The sequence below is a fragment of the Rhea pennata genome, chromosome 26 (assembly GCF_028389875.1).
Source record: "Rhea pennata isolate bPtePen1 chromosome 26, bPtePen1.pri, whole genome shotgun sequence".
In the NCBI taxonomy this organism is placed as follows: domain Eukaryota; kingdom Metazoa; phylum Chordata; class Aves; order Rheiformes; family Rheidae; genus Rhea; species Rhea pennata.
In genome coordinates this window covers 949286-966994 of record NC_084688.1, presented here as the reverse complement: position 1 = coordinate 966994, position 17709 = coordinate 949286, and the positions used below count along the sequence as shown (strand labels likewise).

The window sequence follows — 17709 nt, the reverse complement described above, 5'->3', positions numbered from 1 at the left end:
GCATTATTAAGGGATTGAGTGTAGTGATTACAGTGATAGATCCGGACAGGTATTGGCGTGAAAAAGCATCAAAGAACCAGGAAGGGGGATGCTACACTGTTTCATTTTTTCCTGGGGAAAAAAATAAAAGCCTTTCACTGACACGGCACCAGTCTTGCAGTTCACAAAGGAAAATGGCACACCCAACCTGCTGCCAGGCCTGGGGGGGTCGCTCAGGGATGACTGAAATTGCTTTTTCTTTTAGCAGAGGTGCCTGTGAGGTAGCGAAAGAATAGTAAGGATTAGGAACCCTTTAGTAATTTCTCTCCTATGGTGATCTCCTTCCTTGCCGTGGGCCCTGTGGCTGTTTCCACATTCTAATGTACTTAAGTGATTTTCTAGTTACTAAGATGTTCTCAGAACCTCACCCTTGGTTATTCATGTGCCTCCTTTCTTTCAACTGTTCCCTGAAGGACATAATAATAACACTTTATCTACAACACTGTTAGATCTCAAGGACTTAATGGAGAGTCATGTTCTCTGTGTTTAGCAGCGTGCCGGAGAGGTGGTACGACTTTTCCACGTGACCATCTGGGAGCTAGCTTAGTCAGAAATGGCACCCCGATCGCCTTAGTCAAGGGCTCTAGCGTCTGGGCAGCACAGCAGCAGAATTGATTTGCTTCGGATTTTGATTTTTGGCTCTCTGAGCTGCATCCCAAAATCTACCTATGGCCAAGATGTACATGTACCATGTCCCTTAGGGAGCTGGGAGAAAGGAGGGGACCTGGGAGCAACCCACTGATGGCAAATGGCGGTGTCTCTGCAGAGCATGCAGGCAACCGTGCTCGCTGGCAGCTTGGTCCTGGGGCAATCTGGCACTGCTAACATCAGCTTTCCCTGCTGGCCCACTTCCCTCCAGAGCTGGGGAGCCGGGATTACCCAACAGCCCCGCAGCAGAGCCTCGTGTGGGAGCTATGCTCAGGAGCTCTTCCTTGGCCACCCCTGCTCTGAGCCCTTCCAGATGTGCTCCCTTTTTCATGTTGTGACTTCTAGCAAGAACCCTCTGGCTCAAGGCGTTTCCCACGCTGGCCCTGAGCCCCTCACGTGTGCCAAAGACAGTGCTGTGAATTCTCTCCCCATGCTCAGGTCACTCCCACAATTTAGCTCAAGATACTAGTCAGCCTGAAGGTGACAACTGCCGTAAAACCAGGCAAAGCCCTGCCACAGCCCCACAGGCAGGAAATACTTGAATTTATGGCTCTTCTTTCTGTGTGATCATGATCTCAGCCCGTGCTTAGGCTCTTTTATTACAGCTGACACAGAAGAGCCTAAGAAGAGATCTGGACTGGGAGACTGTCCTGCAAGATCAGGGTTTTCTGATCTTTGCAGCTCAGTGTTCTTGCCAGCCAGCTGCTGCCCTGACCTCTGGCTAAGCTCCTAAAGCAGCACCCCCGGAGCTGGTCCCGCTCTTAGGCGAGAAGCCCGTAGCACAGCATTCCCCTCGCGCTTGTGCCGGCTCTTGGCGACAGGACATACTCATGTAGGTGAGAGGAGCCTGCACCACTTGAGCTGCTGTATAAGTTACCAGAAGAATTCAGTCTCCCAGGCTCTCTTTAAACACTTGCAATAAATTCCCTTGAGATAAAAAAGCATCGTAATGTTCAGGAGATGGTATCCATCTTGCTTGTTCCAGCAAGAAGCTGCTGTAGATGCTATCTCTCCTCAGGTATGCTGCAGGGGGAAAATGCTGAACCACACTCCCCCGGTCTGCATACGAAAGGAAGCTAAATTATACGGTAGAAGTGGACTAGCAGTGCACGCAGTAACCCAGCGCGGCGAGGGCTGGTATGAAAAGGCCAGGGGCAGTGTGTTACGCTCACCTCATCAATGAATAAAAGCTAATTAGGAGTCGTTGGGTTTCCCCTGTGGGCCAGCTTCTGTTGAGTGCCTTTCAGAGCAGCTCACAGCTCAGCAGAAACCAGCCAAAGGACACAGCCATGGGAAAGATGTTTCCTGCACGTCAAGGAATGGCAGGCACAGGCTCTACCCTTGCTGACAGCTTTGCGGTGTGAGTGTGACCACCAGCAGGATGGGTGATAAACACACCAAGGTGTGGAGAGAAATATGCTGCCTCTGTTTGTCTCTCCGCTGCTGTTTGTTTACCGTCTGCTGGGACATGTCCTGGCAGCCCCCACGCATCACCTGGAAAAATGTGCTCCCAGATTTGTTACCATGAAAGGAAGCTTCGCGGCCTGCGCGCAAGGGAAACTCGCCCCGGGGCAGGCGCGGGGCAGCAGCCGGGGCGACGCGTTGAGGCCGCCCCGTTCGCTGCCCTCCTGCCAGCTGTGCTGACGGCGGGATGGAGGGGAGCGAGGCCGCCCCCGCCTCGTCCCCTCCGGCTGTAGGACGGCCCCAGGCAGTAAGGGAGCCCGCGGGCTGGAGGGCTTTGCTCTGCCTTCTGGACCTGCAGGCAGACAGCCTCCACGAGGCAGTCCTGGGCTAATGCCGCCTTGCCTTGGGGGCTCCCCAGAGGCCGTTTTCTTCTCCAGGAAGAGGGCAACGCTCCTTCAGCTTGGCCGGTGCCCCCAGCTGTTTGCAGAGCACCAGCCCACAGCAAGGTGCTGGCACTGCTCGCCTGCCGGGCGATGCCGGCGCCCCGAGCCCCCCTCGGCCCGCGGAGCTGCCCCGTGCCGCCCGACGCACCAGCGCGTGTTGCACTCAAGGCGAAAGGGTGAGGAGCAAGCTCCCGAGCCCTCAGGAGTTTGTGTACCTCTACAGCAAACTCCAGCCTTTGGAGTTCCCCGTGGGGCTTTTTTCAGTGTATTTTCCAAATTACAAGCAGCTCTTGGATTTCCTAACCTCTCATTTTGTTAGCATGGAAAGATGATTGCGCCCCATCTGCTGACTGCTCCCAGCTCCTCCGAGCGCGGCGGGGCAGCCGGGCAGCTGCACGCGCGGTTTCCCGTGCCGACTGGCGCTAACAAGCAGTGGCTCCAGCTCTCGGTCCGCAGCCCTGCGGCTGCACTTTGCTAGAGCCCTCCCCAGGGTACAGCCCGGAGCTCGGCCGCCTCTGCGGAGGGGCGGCACGGCCCGGTCTGGGCAGCAGCGGGGTTTCCCTGGCCGGGCCCAGAGAAACCTCCAACAGGAAGCAAAACGATCTGCCCGGAGCATCTTTCTGGCCCCTCGGGTCGGGTGTGATGTGTCCTGCATTGCCCCTGCCAACTCCCCGGCTGCTGCTCCTCGCTGGGGGCTCCGGCGGCTCCCATGGGTTTGGGGCGAGGGCAGATGCCCCCTGGGGCCACGCAGCCCCTGGGAACTAGCAAGAGAGGGAGCAGTGCAGCTGCTCCACGGTTGTAATTACTTAGCCGCTTGTTAATCCACACTTGGCACACGGTTTTATGGAGCCATTAGCAAGGCTGAAGCAGTTCGTGCCTCCCGGGGGGTTCCCGGGGGTTCACAACCCTGCAGTGCGGCCGCGGGACTGGCACCGGCAGCCCCCGCGCCTGCTCCCCGTGCGCAGGCGGGCGCCAGCGGCCCCCGCGCCGTGCCCTGCAGCGCTCCCGGCTGCTCCGCCTTGGAGCACTAATGATTTTCTGTGCACGAATTGCAAAAGGCCTCGCAGCCGGGCGCCTGGCAGGAGGCGGGTACCCGGCCGGGCGGGCGGGCGCTCAGCTCCGCTCTGCTCCTGCCTGCAGCACCGCTGATCCCCTGATCAGCAACAGTAATTACGAGATTCATCTCTGGAACAAGCTCTCTTTTGTGTCTCTCTCTCTCTCTCTTTTTTTTTTTTTTTTTTTTTTTTAACCCAGTTAGCTGTGTTCAAGGCAGTCCATGCCGGGGAGAGCACGTGCTGGTGCCAGGACTTCATCCCCATGGCATTGCACCCTGCTGTGGAGACAGGGTCCAGCGAGGCGGGGTCCGCGTGGGGGTGGCCGGCCGCACGGGCGGTCCCCGCTGCCCCCATGCCCGGGCAGCAGCAGTCTGCGAGCCAGGCTGCTCCCCCTGCTCGCTGCACGGCGCTGCGGTGGCAGAAGCGTGCGGGACCCGGCGAGCTCCAGCGCTGCAGCCGGGGCGGCGAGGTGCGGGGCGTGGGAAAGCGGTCCGTGCTCCTCCGCCCCGGTCTCCTCCAGCTGCTCTTCTTGGGACCCGCTGCTTCAGTGCGCCCCACGCGTCAGGAGGGCTGAGGGTTGTGTCCCAGTTCTGCGATGATGGGATGCTCTGGAGTGCCCTGCTGCCCTGGCTGGCCCAGCCTGCCCCTCTCTGCCCACGAGCGAGGTGCTCGGCGGCACTGCGTCCCGCAGCCTCTGCCCGCCCAGCGCCCCGTGGTCGCCCTTGGGGCGTGCGGGGGCGTTTTGGGGGCACTGGAACGCAAACGGGCATTCGGGGCACTGGAGTGTGCAGGGGCATTTGGGGCAGGTGGGGGCGTTTTGGGGGTGCAGGAAGGTGCAGGGGCGTTCGGGGCAGAGTGTGCGGGGGGCATTTGGGGGGCGTGGGGGCATTTTAGGGGCTTTGGAATTCACGGGGCATTTGGGGCAGGTGGGGACGTTTTGGGGGTGCAGGAAGGTGCAGGGGCGTTTGGGGCAGAGTGTGCAGGGGCATTTGGGGCAGGTGGGGGCGTTTTGGGGGTGCAGGAAGGTGCAGGGGCGTTCGGGGCAGAGTGTGCGGGGGGCATTTGGGGGGCGTGGGGGCATTTTAGGGGCTTTGGAATTCACGGGGGCATTTGGGGCAGATGGGGGCGCTTTGGGGGTGCAGGAAAGTGCAGGGGCGTTTTGGGGGCGCTGGAGCGCGCGGGGCCGTTCGGGGCCGTTCGGGGCCGTTCGGGGCCGTTCGGGGCGCCGCCGCGGCGGACGGTGCAAACGCTGCGCAAGGGCGCCCTCGGCTGGCGGATCGGGGCGCGGCCGCGCAGAGCGCGCGGGGCGCGGCCGGGGGGGCCGCGGCGTCCCGGGACGCGGCCCGCGTCGCGCTCGCGCCCTTTCCTGCGAGGGGCTCCCACGGGCTCGCGGACACGCGCGCTGCCAGCACCCCGCGGGAGGCAGGGCAGGGACCGCCGCCGCCCGGGAGGCTCCGTGCCTCACGTCGGGGCTCCCCGGCCGGGGCGAGGGCGGCGGGGGGCTCCCGCCCCTCGCTCCACGGCCGCTGCCAGCGCCGGTGGCACCTCGCTGGGTGCCGCGCAGGGAGGCCAGGCCGCCGATTGGAGCAGGACATCGCCGCCCCACGGACAGAGCTGGCCCCCTGCGGAGGAGAGTGAGCACGCACACGCGTGTGAGCACGTGCACACATGTGCACAAGCGTGTGCACGCATGTCTGCACATAGCACTGGCTCACGGCCCGCTCGCTGCTTGCTGTGCCGCAAGGCTTGCAGGGAACGTTCCCTGGGACGCCCGGGCTGCTGCAGCCCCCCGTCCCCCCCGCAGCCAGGAGCTGCGGGGCTTCTGCGGCTGCTGCCCCTGCTCTGCCCCACGTGACAGCCCCTTGGCCACGCGCGCAGGCTGCAGGTCACCAACCACCGCGTTGCACGGCGGGAGCATGCAGAGGCCCAGAGCCAGGCTCCTTCCCTAGCAATTCCTGTCCAGTGACGCCCTCGGCGCGCTCACGCCAAGCTCCGGCCCCGTGCACCGCTGCAGCTCCCGCTGAGCAGCTGCACAAGGTGCAGCCGGGGTGGGTCAGGTGCTGAGCCCGGCGTGCAGCCCCTGCGCCCTGCTCCCCACCGGCCGAGGCACTGCGGCCTCTGCATACGTCCACGGGCCCGGGCGGCGACGTCCCGGGGAGGCAAACGCTGGGGCTTGCAGGGCTGTTCGGGGCCAGGACGTCCAAGGGAAGGGGCCAGGCCAGACCCTGCTGGCGTCGTGCATGGCCGAGCCAGCATGAGATGCCCCCCCCCGACCCCCAGCCCAGGGGCCCTGGGGGCCAGGATGCCGCCTGCTCCGGCACGGAGGAGGCTCGGTGCCCCGGATGAGGGCAGCGGGTAGCTGCTCTGCCGGCCCAAGGGATGCCAAGGCTCAAGGACCCCAGCGCTGCCTGGGCTGGCTGCGTGCAGCAGTGCCCTGGCCAAGGGGTGCTGCCGCCTGTGCCGAGCTAAGCTGAGCTGAGCCGTGCCGCCCCACGCCCCGATGAGTCAGCCCCGGCGCCTTCCCGGGCAGGAGCGGACACGCACGCTCCGGCTGCCGCTCCTCTCCGTCATCCCCTCGCTGGCTCTCACGCCCGGGGCTGGGGTGGCCCCCGCGCTCCAAGCTGAAACCTGCCCGCGGTAATTACAGGGACTTCAGAGGACTGGCGTTCCTCCCGCACCGCGCCTGCCAAACAGCTTTCCCATCACACGGTTGCTGAGCAGTAACTTTCCACCTGCGAGGGCCGGGGAGGCTGAGGGCACGCGGGGTCCGTCAGCCCCGGCCCCGTGCTCCCGGGAGCTGCAGAGGCCCCGCTGGCTCCGGGGGGCTCGCGCCCTCCCCATGCTGCACGGCCAGGCGCTGGCCGGGCCTCCCGGGCTCGCGCAGCGCTGCGGCCGGACCCCAGGGACGGGGAGCTGCTGGGCTTTGCGCCGCCGTCCCTCCTGCTGCTGCGAGGAGCCCGGAGCCCCCTCGGCAGCTGGGGGCCGGCACCCGGGCCCGTTCCCCGGGGTCTGCGGGACAGGACAGCTCCTTAGACCCTTCCCTCTGGGGCCAAGGGGCCGTTTCAGCCCAGGGCACTTCTGTCTGCCCATGAACAGCGGGGAGCCGACGGTCCCTGCGACACCAACAGCCTGTTACTACCATTAACGCGCACCAAGCCCCAGTGGAGCCACTCTGGCCCTGCTGGCTGCTGTGCTGCTGGGTAAGGGCTCGAATTCCTGATGTCTCCGAGCTGGCCTTGCCGCACAGCTGGAGCTGCTGGCACGACGGACCGGCCGCAGCGTTTCCGGCCCCGCTGCCCCAGGCTCACTGGGACGTCGGGACCGGCCGTGCTGCTGCAGGGCCCCGCCGCTCCGCCGGCCCCGCTGCTGCCGCCGCCACTCCGGCTCTTGCAGCGCGGGGCCTGCGGTGGAGCCGGGCACGGGGCTCCCGGGCCAGGCGCGCACCGTGGGCCCCGCACGGAGCCGGTGCCACAGCCCGGCCGCTCCGCGTGCACCCCTGCAGCGCCGGCTCCGAGCGCGGGGCCGTCAGGCCGGGGGAGACAGGCCGAGGGGTCGCTCCGGCCTCGCACGCTTCCGCGAGCTCCTGGGAACAGGCCGCGTCAGCAGGGCTCCCAGGCTGGGGCGTTTCGCAAGCAGGAGGGAGCAATCGCTTTCCTAATCAGGCAGCGAAGCGGCGGCAGCCGCCCGGGGCGCGGGAGAGCCGGGCACGGCGGCGCCGGGGCGTGGGAACGCGCTGGCGGGCTCCTCCCTGCCCGCGGTTTCGGGGGGACGGGCGCTCTGCTCGCTGCCTGGTAGCCGGAAAAAGGGACCGTGGCCGAGCCGGTCTCCGGCTGAATCCTCAAGGTGAAGCCTGCAGCTTCCCGGGGCAGCGCCAGCAGCCCGAGCACTCAGCCCTGGAGCGGGCCCGGCCGTGCTGGCCTGCACCCCGACCCGGGACCCCAGAGCGGCTCCCGCGGCGGCTGGGCAGGGAGGCGCGGGTGGGAGCCGCGCACGGGTGTTTTGCAAGAGGCACTGTGGGCACGGTGCCGGGGCAGGGCCGGGCCCAGCAGCCGCGTGGGAAGGAGCGCTGGCCCGTGGCCACTGTTTGGCCCTCGGGGCGCTGCTGTGCGTGGGCAGGGATGAGTGCGCCTGGGCGCGGGCAGGGAGGCGGCCGGGCGCGCGGGGCGGCGGTGCTCACGCCCTTGGGTTCTGCCTCGTCAGCGAGATGCAAGCCGGAGCGAGACGCTGACCAAGGTGTTCAGCCCGACCTGCCCCTTCTCCCTGCTGCAGTCGGTGGCCGGGTGACAGCCCGGCTTTCCCTCGCACTCCTCGTTTCTGCAGCGGTTGCCCCCAAAATGCCCTGTCCCTTCCCCCCCGTGGCAGTGAGAGGTGCGTCCAGCCCAGCTCCCCTCTCCCCGTAGCAGACGCCCTGGCTGTTTGCAAGCCGGGCTGGCAGCGGCAGGGCTGTGTTCGTGCCCAGGCAGGGGCAGGGGGGACGCGGAGGCCCTGCCGGGTCAGCTGCACGGGGCTGCGTGTGGGGCCGCCCCACCTGGGAGGAGGGAGCCGCTGCCCTCCGCAGCCCGGCACGGCACCGTTGTGCAGGCAGGAGAGGGCCCCAACCGGGCCCTCCCGGGTCCGGAAACCTTCCCGGTGCTTGTGCAAACCGTGAGCCCGCTGCAGGCAGGCCCTGCCGTGAACATCCCACGAGGCGGCCCAGCCCGGGCTGCAAGGCCCCGCCGGACCCGCCAGCCCTCCAGCAAAGGTCCTTCCTTCCCCGGGTCGCTCCTCGGCCGGAGCTCCCTCCGGCTCGGGGCCAGGGGCTGCGGCTCGGCCGGGCGGGCAGTGACGCCGAGGGGGAGGCAGCACCCGAGCCAGGGTTGGCACCAGGCAGCGCTTGGAGCTCGCCGCCCCGAGCCCCGGGCTGCCGGCGCCCGGCACCCCCTGCCCGAGCATTTCTCCGGGGCCCGGCTCCCCGTGCAGCCGGGAACCTGCGCCCAAGCATTCAGCCCAGGACGCCCCCGGAGCATCCGCAGGGGCAGAAGCCAGCAGGATTCGGAGCCCCTTGCAGAGGCCCCTCCGCACGCCGCTGCGCCCGGCGAGGGAAGCGGAGCCCCGGCCCCCTCGGCCCCTCTCCACGGCACCTGGAGCAGCTCTCGGGCCTGGCGGTGTGACCGAGTTGTGGAAAAATGCAGCCGAGGGGCCGTGCCCTGCAACGGCACGTTGCCGGCGTGCAGGAACAGGCCATGGCGGGCCGGCGAGCGCGGCTGCTGGCGGGGCCGGCGCTGCAGGTGCGCTCCCACGCCGAGGCTCTGAGCCAGCCCTCGGCTCGCGGCGCCCCATGCCAGCAAGGCCTCGCTCCCGTCCTCCCCCGGGGAAAACCGAACGCAAAAACCCATCATGCTTCTCCCTGTCCCCGCTCTTCCGAGTCCCTAAGCTGCCCTTGCCACCCTATCTGGGCACCTCTGAAAATCCCCCCGGCTTTGCTCCCCGACGCTAAGCAGGGAGGGAGAGGGGCCTGGAGACATCTCCGTCCTCGCATGCCAGGGGACTTGGCTGTCCCCAGACCCAGCAGGGCTGTAACCCAGGCATGTGCGGGGTGACCACCGCCACCACCTGCTGCATCCCGGTGTCCTGGGGCCTGTGTGGGGACGGGCGTCACAGCCCGAGGGTGGCACAGCCCTGCCGGTCTCGGCCATTGCTCTCAGCTGACGCTGGCCCAGGCGAGGGCTGGGGCTGTCCTGGCTCCGCTGAGCCCAGACGTTTGGGGGTTTGTTTAATGCCTTTGCTGCAATGCAAGTGCTGAACGTGTGCACAGGGCTGGACCCTCCCCAGGGGTTCCCAGCGGTGCAGGAGAGGCCGTGTCCGTCCCGTGGGAATGGCAGCAGCGGGATTCACACCCCTTCTGTGCAGGAAGCCCCGGCACCCCCAGGCCTTGCCCCAGGTGCAAGAGAGCCCATAGGGCGACCCTCCCTGGGACACCCCCCGGCACCGCCGCACTGACGCACCGGATGGACACGCTGGGGCCAGCCCCGAACACGGACGGACGGACAACACCCGCCCCCAAGCAGCTGCGGGGAGCTGGGTCCCGCCACGGGCTGGGAAGAGGAGCGGGCGGCAGCAGGGCCGCGGGCCCGGCCGGTGCCTCCCCTGGAGCCCGGCAGCTTCGCGGCGCCGGGCCAAGCCCTGAGCTTAGATCTCTCCTGGCACCTCGCGGAGAGGAGAGGTTTCGCAGCCGGGCGAGGCGAGGCAGAGGAAAGGGGCAGGGAGGCTGCCAGGGGAGGGCAGAGCCCAGCACCGGGGCGCGCCGGGGTTTCCCGCGAGCCCCCGGGGTGGTCGCAGCCCCTTGCCGCCGTCGCCCAGGCCCCGACCCAGCTGGAGACGTCCTCCTGCCCCTGGCTGCGGGGAGAAGCACCCATCTGCCCTGACACCCCGACAGGGCCGAGATGCCCCGAGTTCCCACTGTGGGACCCCCTGCAGTGGGGTCTCCAGGGCCCCCCACACCCGGGAGCCTTGCAGCGCCCGCCGGCTTCAGATGCACCGAGGGCTCGTGCAGCGTGCACGGCCACGGCGCTCGGGCTGAGCTGACGCCCCGCGGCTGTGCCGGGCCCTTGCTGGGACGGCGCCGCAGCACCGGCATCCCCAGCTGGACCCCGAGTGGGTCCCGGCCACGCATGGTGCTGCTGGCGGTGCGATGGGCTGCAGCCGTGCGGCGCAGCAAGGCGCAGGAGCGGGCAGCACGGCGCCCGTGCCCAGAGGCAGCCTCTTGCTGCAACGCATCCGGCCAAGCTGCAGCCCCTGCGGTCCCTTGATGGAGGCACCAGCACAGAGAGGAGAAGACATCTGGGAGGGCTGAATAAACACTTTCAGAAAGCAGTGTTGGTAATAAACCAGCACTAGTTGTATTTCCTTAACCGCAGCCCTGCAGCTGAAAGCTTTTACCTATTTTGCAGGTGTATGAGATATGGCTGTGGTGCACTGCTGGAAAAGAAGCTGAATTCATGCGCTAAGGAGAAGCTGGAGACCTAGGGGCTGGGTCTTGGTGAGCCCCAGGAGGCAGCTGAGCATGTGTAATTCCAGGATTTCTGAGCTTTGGAACATGGATTGCCAGGAATACATACTGAAAGGGAAGGTGGCCCTTGAGCAAGCAGTCGGGGATTCCCTGCTCTGCCTTTGGCCCCATGACAGCTGAGCTCGCCCCAGTGATGCCTCAGCATTTCCCAGGAGCAGGTCAATCATCAGGGCTAACGTCTGCCAGTGCTGTCGTCACTGCTTAATGGGATCAAAGGCTGTGAGCGCATCAAGCATCCAGCTCATCCTGAACCCAATCTGTGCAGTTGCATAGGGGATGTTAGAGGAGAAAAGCTGGTTTCTAGGAATGTCCCAGCCTGGAGGGCGTTTCTGAGTTGCGGGAGAACCAGAAAAGCAAAATGCTGGGGTAATTCTTTTCTCCCTGCTACATGTCCTGGGTGTATTGGAGGGGCAGCATGACCTCCTGCCCAAGAGCACTGATGTGCTCTTGGCTTTGCCAGGCTTGGATGGGGGAGACCCGCAGCAAACCGAGCAGGACTGCTCGCCCCACGAGGAGCACCTTGAGCATCCTGCCATAGGTGGACCTATGTAACTGCTGCCACAGGCTGGGTCATGCTGCCAGTGTCCTCTCGAGGGCCATGCTGGCCTGCATCAATGCTGGGCAGTCCCTGCCCTCTCCATCAGCATGTTTCCCCATCACAACAGTCTGTGTGCATCGCTCTCTGCTGATGGACAAGCCTGTTCCTGGAAGCCAGCCCCTGCCTAAGCCATGGCTGCAGAGCTGTGCCTTTGATTTGGGGCACAACAGAGCAGCCGTCACGGGAGAGAAGCTGCTCGGGGCCCTGTGTGCTCCCAGCGGTAACCCTGAAGCAAATCTTGCCGTGCCCCCAAGCGCAGAGACTTCCCTGTGTGCAGAGCTAGTCTTCAGCCCAGATAGGATGTATAAGATTTGCCATGTCCCGAGCATCAAAGATCCTGCAGCAACTGGAGTGCTGCGTGAGGAGGGAACTGCTCTCGCTCGGGAGATCAGCATTGCCACCTCGCGGGGAGCCCGGGACAAGCATCTCCCTCGGAGGAGGCACCTCACCCAGGCGGCGAGGCCCGCCGAGCTGGGTGCTGAGGAGGTGCAGGGGCTCAGCCCCGTGCCAGGCCTGCTCTGGGACAGCAGGGGCCACTCAGCCGGGGCAGGGTGGAAAACCGGTGGGAAAAACAGGAAAGTGTTTTGTCTGTTGTTGTCTGATGGTTTTGCACCAGTGGTGATGCCTGACACGTACGTGGTGGCTGGGTGCTGTGACCCTGCAGCGCCGCTGACAAATTGCCTCTCTGGGGACGTCTGGAGCAGCCTGGCTTGGACATGAGACCGGTCGGCAGACACCGGACAGGAGGCCCCAATGACTCACTCAGAATTTTTGGCACTGAATACCATGAACAGCCCCTTTGCTGCAGTGGGGTCTTTGAAATGCCTCCAGTAGGAAGACACACTGGAAATGTCTAATTGTTTCTCTGATGTCTGGACCACCATGATGCTGCTTGAGATGGTTCCTTTTCTGGTATGGAAAATCTGATCAGATAGCAGGGACAGAAGAGACATCTGGTCGTGATGGTTGTGGAGCGAATTCACACTTTAATGAAAATTTAAGCCACTTCTCCAACTGACTTATCACATAAGGACATAGAAAAGTGGCAGATGCTTTAGATACACCAGAGAGACACTGAAATACACCAAAGCAAATAATTCCTTCTACTTAGTGCAAGAAAAATAATTTGCTTAATAGCTTAAACAAAAGCCCCCAAGAGTGATGCAACATCTAAATCATGCAATAGCTCCCGGGACCCACAGAGGGCAGCACACCCAGACACCAGTAATTTGTGCAAAATGCACGGTACTTCAGAGATGGCTTCAAATGCACAGCAGGAACATCTCCACACCGAAAGCCGAGGACACGGGGGATATAGAGGGAAGTGATGAGCTCCAGGATAAGCAACCCACAGCACGACAGAGGCAACGCAACTGATCCACGTCTCACTGGGGGCAATACCCCAGCTCTTTGTTCATTTTTAACTAGCTCCCAGAGGAGAGTTTATGCTCTGTCTGGATCTGTATGGCTTTTGACCCCATGAATTGTGTAGGAGATTTACTGTTCTTCATATCTGAGGTTTTAGTGTATTTTTAGAACATGTAATACATCTCTGAGCTGGATGTGACATTCATCTGCAAGCAACCTCCGCTCTGTGTCGTGCTGAACCAGTGCTGGGAGACGCTTGTCAATTTGTGAGGGGGTTTTAGCTGCATGTTAGGCACCAGAAAAGCTACGAATCTGCTTTCAGCTAGTACTGAACGCTGAGGTCCAGGATCCAAGCACCCAAATTAGAAGGACCTGGAAGCAGGATTAAAAGCATCTGGTTGTGAAGTATTTTCAGTTACATTTCTCCCCACGAGGCTTCAAGGACAGGATCGATCCGAGGTGGCCAATTCCTGCTGACCAGCGATCAGGGCACATGGGTTGGAGGAGCCAAAAGGCGGCTTTGCCCAGCAAGCTGTTTGCAGAAATGCTGGTCCGCATTTTGGAAAACGAGGGACCCTATTTACAGTGAGTGTCCTGGAGCAGGTACTTTTGGCTCCAGTGTGGTGAGGTGGGGGAGGAAGCTGGGGACGAGCTGTCTGGGGGCTCCCCAGTTACTGCTCCAGTACTCAAGGTTATGGTGCTGCATGAGGCCACAGTGATCTCCTCGGCTGTCCAGCACAACCAGGAACCAGGGAGGTGATAGGCTGATACTGGCCAAGCTGCACAAGTGAGTTTGCACTGCAAGGAGGACTTAAGTAAGACCTGACTACCTGATCTGCAAAGTAGTAAGCTCAGCGGGAGCTGCATCATGTGTTTGAGGAAAACCCCCTTGCTTTTCAGGTGGATTTAGATGATACCTTGGAAGTTTCCTCAGCATCTTGCAGCCCTCGAGCTCCTTGGGGAACATCCCATCCTGCAGCACCCTGGTGTCCTCTGAGCATCTCCCTGCTAAGCACTCTTGCAGAAGAGAGCACAGACACCCGATCTCTATCTGTGTGTGGTTATCTACTTGCTTAAAGTACGGCTGTCACCATGGTGATAGCTGAGTGATAAACATGCATTTACACAAGTGCATTCCCACCAGAGCCGGCGTGCTGCAGGCTGGAGCCCGCAGAGAAAGCATCCTGCAGGTCCCACCTCTCCGTGACCCCGCCGCATCCTTGCTGTCCCCACGCAGCGGCCGGGGAGGACGCTGGGCAGCCGGGGCAGCCTGGCGCGAACGCCTGCAGCCGCGGAGCACCGGGCTGACACACTGGCCTGCGCCGAGCTTGGCAAGGCTGGATCTGGGCTGCTCCGAGCATCCGGCGAGCTGGGAACGAGACGGGGTGACCTTCCTGCAGCGAGTGGGGTTACTGGGTGTTTCGATCACCTGGAGATGCCCTGCGGGGCAAAAATCTGGGGATCCCATCCAGCCCTGGAGATCCTGCAAAGCCCCAGGTAGCCTGTCCCACCTCAGAGATCTTGTCAAGGCCCCAGGGATCCTGTTTCTACCTTAGGAATCCTGTAATACTAGGGATCCAGTCCCACCATGTAATGTCCTGAGGGATCCTGTCCAGCCCTGCTGATCCTGTCCCACCCCAGGGATCCTGTATCTCTCTAGGGATCCAGTCTCGCCCTGGGGATCCTGTAATGTCCCGAGGGTCCTGTAATGCCCTGGGGATCATCTCACCTCAGGGATCTTGTAATGCCCCAAGGAGCCCATCTCACGCCTGGGATCCTGTAACGCTCTAGGGATCCTGCAGCGTCCTGGCGATCCTGTCCCGCCCCAGGGATCCTGCCCAGCCCCGGGGTCTGCCGCCCCCGGCCCCCCCCCCCGAGATCCAGCCCCATCCCGCAGCCCCACACGAGGTCGCCGCGGAGCCCGGGGACATGCCGGGGAGGCCGCTGCGCCCGCCCCAGGCGGCGCGGAGGTGCCCGGCGGCGCGGCGCGGCGGGCGGCGGCAGCCCGGGCCCCAGCGCCTCCGGCCCGGCCTAGGCCCCGCGCGCCGCCCGCCGCACTGCGCATGCGCCGCCGCCGCGGGCGGCGCGCAAAGGCCGGCCCCGCTGCCCGGGCCGCCGCCGCGCATGCGCCCGGCCCCTCCCGCGCCGGGCGGGGCGCGGCGGCGCTCGGCCGTGCGTCGTGACGTTTACGCGCCGCGGCCAATCGCTTCCCTCGTTTCCCGTGCGTGCTGGCGTCACAGGGAGGTGCTATATAAGCGGGCGGCGCCAGTCCCGCCCCCCCGACAGAGTCTCGAGCCGCCGCCGCGAGAGCATCCTCCGCCGAGAGCCGCCCGCCTCGCCGCCGCCGCCTCCCTCCGCGCCCGGCCGCCGCCTCCGCCGCCCGCCTCGTCGCCGCCGCCTCCGCCGAGGGAAGGGAAGCGTATCGTATGTCCGCTATCCAGAACCTCCAACCCTTCGGTGAGGCCCTTTGTGCGGCGGGTGGGGGCGGGCGGCGGCCGCGGCCCCGCCCCGCGCGGCCCCGCCCCGTGGCGCAGCTGCAATTCCCGGCCGGTTGCGTCAGCCGCGGCGGGGGGGCGGGCCCGGCGCTGACGGGCGGGCCGGCCGGCCAATGGGGGAGCGGCGGCGGGGCGGGGCGACGCGGTGACGCGAGCGCTCTCCTGCAGACCCCTTTGCTGATGCAAGTAAGGGTGATGACCTGCTTCCTGCCGGCACTGAGGACTACATCCATATAAGGATCCAGCAGAGGAACGGCAGGAAGACCCTCACCACTGTCCAGGGCATTGCGGATGACTACGATAAAAAGAAACTGGTGAAGGCCTTTAAAAAGGTGGGTGCCACCATCCCGGGACCGCTGGAGGGAGGCAAAGCCTTTGAACGCTGGGGCACGAGGCTCCCGGTCGGGCGGGCTGTGACATTGTGGGCTGGGCTAGCGCTAGTGTTGTATTTTGTCATCCTAAGGAGTCTTCTCTGCTTTTCTTACTGTTCTCTTTAGAAATTTGCCTGCAATGGTACTGTAATTGAACACCCTGAATATGGAGAAGTGATTCAACTGCAGGGCGATCAGCGCAAGAACATATGCCAGTTCCTTGTAGAGGTAGGATGTTGTCAGATGGTGGTGCAGCTAGTTAATTTCTAAGCAGGAGATAAGTCTCTCTCTTAATGAATAGCTCTGCAGGTTCTAATTTTCTTAGACTTAAAAGAATAGACTGTTGAAGGAAGAGCTCCTCTTGTGTTTTTCTTGATGTTCTTGCTTGAATAAATATGTGTCCAGCAGGGTTTTTTTGTTGTAGTGTGGTGGTTTGGCTGTATGTTGGATGGGGCAGAAATTTGACAGTTCTGCAATGTGAACTCTATGGATGATCAAAGGCTTATCTAGTTTATCCTATAAAGCACATCTCCTTTTTTACAGATTGGACTGGCTAAAGACGACCAGCTGAAAGTCCATGGGTTTTAAGTGCCTGTGGGTCACTGAAGCTTTATGCGAGAAGACTTCCTTACCATGAAAATCCCATCTGTCCCTTGTCATAAGTTTAAAACCAGCCGGTTTGTGTAATGTAACAACCTTGGGTCCACTGTTCAGTCTGGACTAGTGTAATTCAGTGATGTAATAAACTGACAAGAGCCCATGCTATCTCGTCTTGCTGTCCCTCATTTAACAGAGGTAAATCAGGCATTTAGCATTATCCAGCCTGAAGTTAAAAATAACCAGATGTTTCAAGTTAAGTCAAGGGCCTCAACATGTCAGTCCAGAAACTGCCTGAATCTCTCCTCAGTCCAGCTTCCTTTCCCTTTCAATGGGCAGTAATACTTAAGGTGCCTGCTGCAGTCCTACATGGAATAAGGCACCAGATGTGAGCTGTGACATGGAATGGGGAGATAGTACCTTCCCTCTAGGCAGTATTTGCTCCTGGTGGCAGAAGGATTTGGGGAAACTCGGATCTTGAACAAGAAGAGTAACTGAAGAGTGACTTCCAAGGCCGGATGTCTGGAACTCAGGCCTGGCCAGGCACTGGTATCATAAGCCCAAAGATCCTGGGGTAGCATACTTGAACCATTTACCTTGGGTTAAACTTTTGACAAGGGATCAATTTTGGACTAATGTAACAAGTATCATTGTAGATAGAGCTGCAGAGCTTACATGTTACTACCAACTGCTGCCTAATGCCCTGTGAAGTAACAGATTTTTGGTTTCATTTTTAATGTTTTATGTAATGTATTTAAAGTCTTATTTAAATAAAAATGATTTTCAAAAGCATTTGCTTGGTGGATTCAGTTGCATTTTGGAGCCAAGGTGCTTTCTTTTCTGTGAAAGAAAGAGCCTGCAGGGGCTTCCTTGATGGTAAAGTAAGTGCGTGCCCCTCCGCAGCCTAGGAATGAGTGGAGTGGTGTGTGCAGCGGAGGGGGAAGCGCTGTACTTCTTGAGGAGTATTCCCAGGGAGACAATGTGCAGGAAGGGGAAGGCAAAGAGCAACACTGGTGTTGTGCTTCCCCTTTCCTGATGGCAGTTGGAGTAAACAGCTTGTGGGTGGGAGTGTTTGGGTTGAGTCATTCCCTTTCTGGAGAGGGAGTTCACTAGCCCTCCTGCGGGAGCTGTGGCTTTCCTGGAAGTCTTGCTGGGATGGTCAGCACTTCTGCCTCCTGCCAGTGAGAGGATGGGCTGCAGCCCCTGCAGGGAGGGGGATCTGTTGACCAGTGTTCAGTAAATGCTTGGTCAAGGGTCTTTCCTCTAGAGCAACCCTTCAAGCAGCTTTACCTGTCCAAGCTTAGGTGCTTCAGAGCAAGCAAAAATAAATCTAGGACAGAGCAAACTCCTTCAGAGTAGTGTACAACAGGATCTAGTTCTATGTGTCTTTTATGGAAGAAAACAATGTGTTCTGGGGCAGATCTGTAAGAGTGAGAAGCAAAAAGTCCATTAGTTTCCTTCCTTGATGCCTGGAGAAAACTCTCCCAGCAGTGGTGACTTGGTAGCTGTGGAGCTGTTCTTAGTATGCATGCTGCAAATACAGGTGTATTTTGGAGAAGCTCACTTACCAGTGATGGAAGTGCTGAGCACTGATGGGAAACCGCTTGCGTTTTTGGAACAGAGATTTGTTTGTTCAATTATTT

At 61.9% G+C, this 17709-nt stretch overlaps 1 protein-coding gene across 1 annotated transcript; it reads left to right on the top strand.

Annotated features, from left to right (window-relative positions):
- Positions 1 to 14886: 14886 nt before the first annotated feature.
- On the top strand, positions 14887 to 16858 carry EIF1 (eukaryotic translation initiation factor 1). The gene is made up of 4 exons (XM_062595636.1): positions 14887 to 15060; positions 15267 to 15430; positions 15596 to 15697; positions 16013 to 16858. The coding sequence occupies exons 1-4, from the start codon at positions 15030 to 15032 to the stop codon at positions 16055 to 16057; spliced, it is 342 nt and encodes a 113-aa protein (XP_062451620.1). The 5' UTR covers positions 14887 to 15029; the 3' UTR covers positions 16058 to 16858.
- Positions 16859 to 17709: the final 851 nt, after the last annotated feature.

What these genes read in the sequence shown, in the direction of transcription:
- EIF1 (XM_062595636.1), top strand. Translation starts at nt 15,030, where the DNA reads ATGTCCGCTATCCAGAACCTCCAACCCTTCG. An exon ending in TGGTGAAGGCCTTTAAAAAG is followed by an intron (nt 15,431 to 15,595) that starts GTGGGTGCCACC and finishes TGTTCTCTTTAG; the next exon opens with AAATTTGCCTGCAATGGTAC. An exon ending in TATGCCAGTTCCTTGTAGAG is followed by an intron (nt 15,698 to 16,012) that starts GTAGGATGTTGT and finishes CCTTTTTTACAG; the next exon opens with ATTGGACTGGCTAAAGACGA.